The sequence below is a fragment of the Poecilia formosa genome, unplaced genomic scaffold (assembly GCF_000485575.1).
Source record: "Poecilia formosa unplaced genomic scaffold, Poecilia_formosa-5.1.2 Scaffold48, whole genome shotgun sequence".
Classification (NCBI taxonomy): Eukaryota; Metazoa; Chordata; class Actinopteri; order Cyprinodontiformes; family Poeciliidae; genus Poecilia; species Poecilia formosa.
Genome location: NW_006799987.1, coordinates 2,389,059 through 2,392,840, shown reverse-complemented (window position 1 = coordinate 2,392,840; position 3,782 = coordinate 2,389,059). Strand labels below are relative to the sequence as shown.

Here is a 3,782-nt window from a genome sequence, read left to right as displayed (position 1 = left end):
CCAGATTCATTACTGATCAAAAGTGAGACAAAATCTAACGACATAAAAACAAATGCAATCAAAGATCAAGAAGCTTGTATATCCACCTTTATCAGTTACTCTCTGTTCGTTAATTTCTGCAGCACTTCAACAAAGCTGTTGAATTATGGTCCATTTGGTTTTCTCTAAGAAATGCTGTTGCGATTTATGGTAAAATTGATCTTCTTTGGTTCCGTCCATAAGTCTTGTGATCAAATTGCAAAACAAAAAACTAGTTTTATAGAAGTTCTCACAACTACTAACGATAAAAGTCCAAATTGTATTAAATAAGAAAAAAACAGGCAAACAGATTTGTTTACATCGTTTTATTAGCAAATGTAAAAAACACAACACTTGTGACAAGAAAAGAAAACTGCTAAACTTATTTTGTGTTTATGGTGTAGCTGACGGTGTCCCAGGTGGGACAAATAGAACCTGGTATGTAGAGTTAAAACTGTTCCGAGGTCAAAGGTCGACCTGCGTCTTCAGTTCGGTCCGAAGTAGTCGACCACGCCGTTGCCTTTACGACCGTCGAAGAAGAAGAAGTTACGATGAGGAGCGTCTCTTTGGGAAAGAGCCTGCAGAGAAAGACGACAGCAGAGAGTTATTTTTATTATTTCAGGTGAACAGATTGAGAATAAATCTGGTGATAAAAATCACAAAATGTTTCATGTTTTCCTTTCAAACAAACAGAATGTGAGAATGTGGAAAAACAGCAGCTGAACTAAACAGAACTGGAGCAGAACATTTCAATAAAAACCTGATTTATTGGAAAATGTTCAGAGCCGTTTGCTCAAGGCTTCAGCTCAGAAGTATTCAACCGGTGAGTGAGAGCAAGAAGCTGAAACCCAAACATGAACCCATGATTATATCAGCACCAAAACAAAATTATATGTTTCTGATCCAGAAAAAAACATTCCTGGAGTTAATAATATCGTCTATTTATATTTATATCTATATTTAATGATTTGGTTAAATCATTGAATATTTAGACAGTTATTCCCTCTGCTTCTAGATGCTGTGCAGATAGGAGGAATTTTACTTTATTCTCGTAACGCTACGACTTTCTCGCAATATTATTCTCAACATATTGCAGCTTTATTCTCATAATATCACCAAGGTTTCCCCCAGAAAACTTGCTAAGCCCGGTGGTTGGGGCGCTCCGCAGTCATTCATCTTGCAGCCCGCAGTGTTTTGGAGTTAAAGATCTTTAAAGTTGACAGGAAATTTGAAAATATTACTTGATAATTATGTGTTACTAGATGTTTAGTATCTGAACACCAGCTATAAAGTCTTCAAAAATGTAAACATTTAACAGAAAAACAAATAAAATAAAAAAAAATAAATGAGCAATGTTAAGCCTGGTGGGGGCATAAGTAAAGTCTGGTGGCCCGCCAGGCTTATAATACACAGGGGGGAACCCTGTAACACGAGTCTCGTAAAATAATTATTATAAAATTACAATTTCTCATAATATTAAGACATTCTTGAAATGTCACAAATATTTTCTTACAGCTATTCTCAAAATATTTAGACTTTCTCATAATTTTCGTACGACTTTATTCTTGAATTATTTCAACTATAAACATATGACTTTATTCTTGGACTCTGACTTTATTGTTGTGATACTTTTACAAGTATGGGCCTAAAACTCATACTAGGCCCATATGGAGTGCTAATATGGGCCTAATACTCCATCGTAAAAACAAAAAACTACAAAGGAAAATTAAATCTGATGAACAAAAACACGAGAAATTAACCAAAACATGGAAGATTGTAGAAAACTTTACTAGATGTTGCCTGTTTTGGTTTGTGCAGGGCGTTGGTGAGCGTTGTTATTACCTGATGAGGTAAGTACTGAGCGCTTCACCTGAAACACGGTTTCTCACCTTGACCACCTCCTGCCCCAGAACTCCTCCCACGACGGCGCAAACCGGAGACATCTCTGAGAAACAGTAGCTGAGGACAAACAGAGCAGCAACGAGTTCAGGTTGCAGTTCAGGCAGAAAACTGGATCTCCAAATATCCTGTTTTTTATTATTTATGTACAACTTTATTCATGTAATATTTTTTCATTTTCTCTTAATATGGCCCTAATACCCTGCGGTAAAAACAAAAAACAAACAAACATTAATCTGATTCTAACAAAGACATGATAAATCAACCAGAACATGGAAGACTGTAGAAAACTTTCCTAGATGTTGTCCCTGTGAAATGGAAGCCACCTGATGAAGTCGTCGGCGAGCAGGTCGCCGCTCAGCCCAATGGCCTCCAGCACGTCGTCTCTGATCTGCTTCAGCAGCCGGCTGTCCTCTGCACACGCCTTGGGGTCGGGGTCACGACCTTTGTCTGTGCGAAACTTCAACAGAACTGTGGATGGACAGAATACATGAAAAGGAAAAGAGCAGCGGTTCAGAAACTGGAAACTCAAGTTTCAACCATCTGACTGACTGGTGTCCAAAGCGCGGCCCCGGGGCCATTTGTGGCCCTTGCTCTGATTTTGTGCGGCCCCCAACTGCAATTCAAAAATTATACAAACCTGGCCTGTAGATGCAGATGGAGACTTTAAATCTCCATCTAGTACTTCATCTGTTGTACTAGATGAAGTACAACACCAAATTGCAAAACTGCAGAATTTAAATTGATGAGTTACAACAACAATTTGTAACTCAAAGTAGTTCTGAATTGAACTGAAAGTTTTGTTTTCTTATAACTGAGTTTTAACAAAAGGTAAAACCAAATCAATCCAGAGTCTTTCACTGGAAGCCAAATCAGCTTTTAGTCTTTCTTAAACTTGGCTAAATATAGCAAACATTTTGAAACAAAGTGACCCAAATCATGTTCTTATTACTGAAAATAAATGTATTCAGTCGAGCAAAAGAAACTGAAAACTAGATGCCTTTCTTTTAATAATTTTAATACAGCAAACCTGTAAGATCTGCTACAGCGTATTAGGGACGTTGCAGAAGGAAATTTTTCTTCTTTCATTTTTAGATTAATATCAGAAGTTTTCTACAAACAGACTTGGAAATTTCCTAATTTCAAATGTCAAAACTTTTCTTTTGAAAATGTCCCAGTTTTGTGGAAAATTTCTTCTGGCTGAAATTTTCTCCTTTTTTTCTAACTACAGTGGCCCTGAAAACCCTTTCATGATCCAGAATAGATATCGGGCTACTTTATTTACTTTACTTTATTTACTTTACTTATTTGTTTGTTTTTTGGTTTGGTTTGCCACTTTTGAGTCTATGAATTTGACCAATGTGACAAAAGGTTTGGACAAAGGCAATGTTTTCCAGATAATCTGTTGCTTTGCTGCCATTTGTAATTTCATCATGCCGTTGAATTATCATTGCGTGGAAATTCGCTGCTGCTCCCTTTGAGAGAGGATAAGAATCTGAATGCGGTTGCACCATCGACCATTTCATCCGATTTGGCCCACGTTTCCCCCACATCAAATTAAAAGCATGCTCCTGCTGAGACAAACACCCCTGCTGCACAAATTCAGGAAGGAAGTGTTAGTTCATCCTCTGACAGATTAAAAAAAAAAAAGAGAAAGAAATCTGAATTGTGCTCTTTATGAGCAATATTTCAGACGGCTCTGTGTGCGCAGACATCAGCACCTCGCCCACATGTTTCCGGCTCGTCCATTAAGTTCAACCACATGAGGATGTGGAGTCCTCCCACGGCCATTTCCACCACACACACACACACACACACACACACACACACACACACACACACACACACACACACACACACACACA

General features: G+C 38.0%; 1 protein-coding gene across 1 annotated transcript in view; it reads right to left on the bottom strand.

Annotated features, from left to right (window-relative positions):
* Positions 1-329: 329 nt before the first annotated feature.
* sae1 (SUMO1 activating enzyme subunit 1) overlaps positions 330-3,782 on the bottom strand; it is a 13,559-nt gene continuing 10,106 nt past the window's right edge. Inside the window, exons 7-9 of the mRNA XM_007552457.2 lie at positions 2,244-2,388; positions 1,908-1,977; positions 330-596 (exon numbers count right to left, since the gene is read on the bottom strand). Coding sequence (XP_007552519.1) covers positions 504-596; positions 1,908-1,977; positions 2,244-2,388 — 308 coding nt within the window. The 3' untranslated portion in view covers positions 330-503. The remainder of the gene's footprint in view (positions 597-1,907; positions 1,978-2,243; positions 2,389-3,782) is intronic.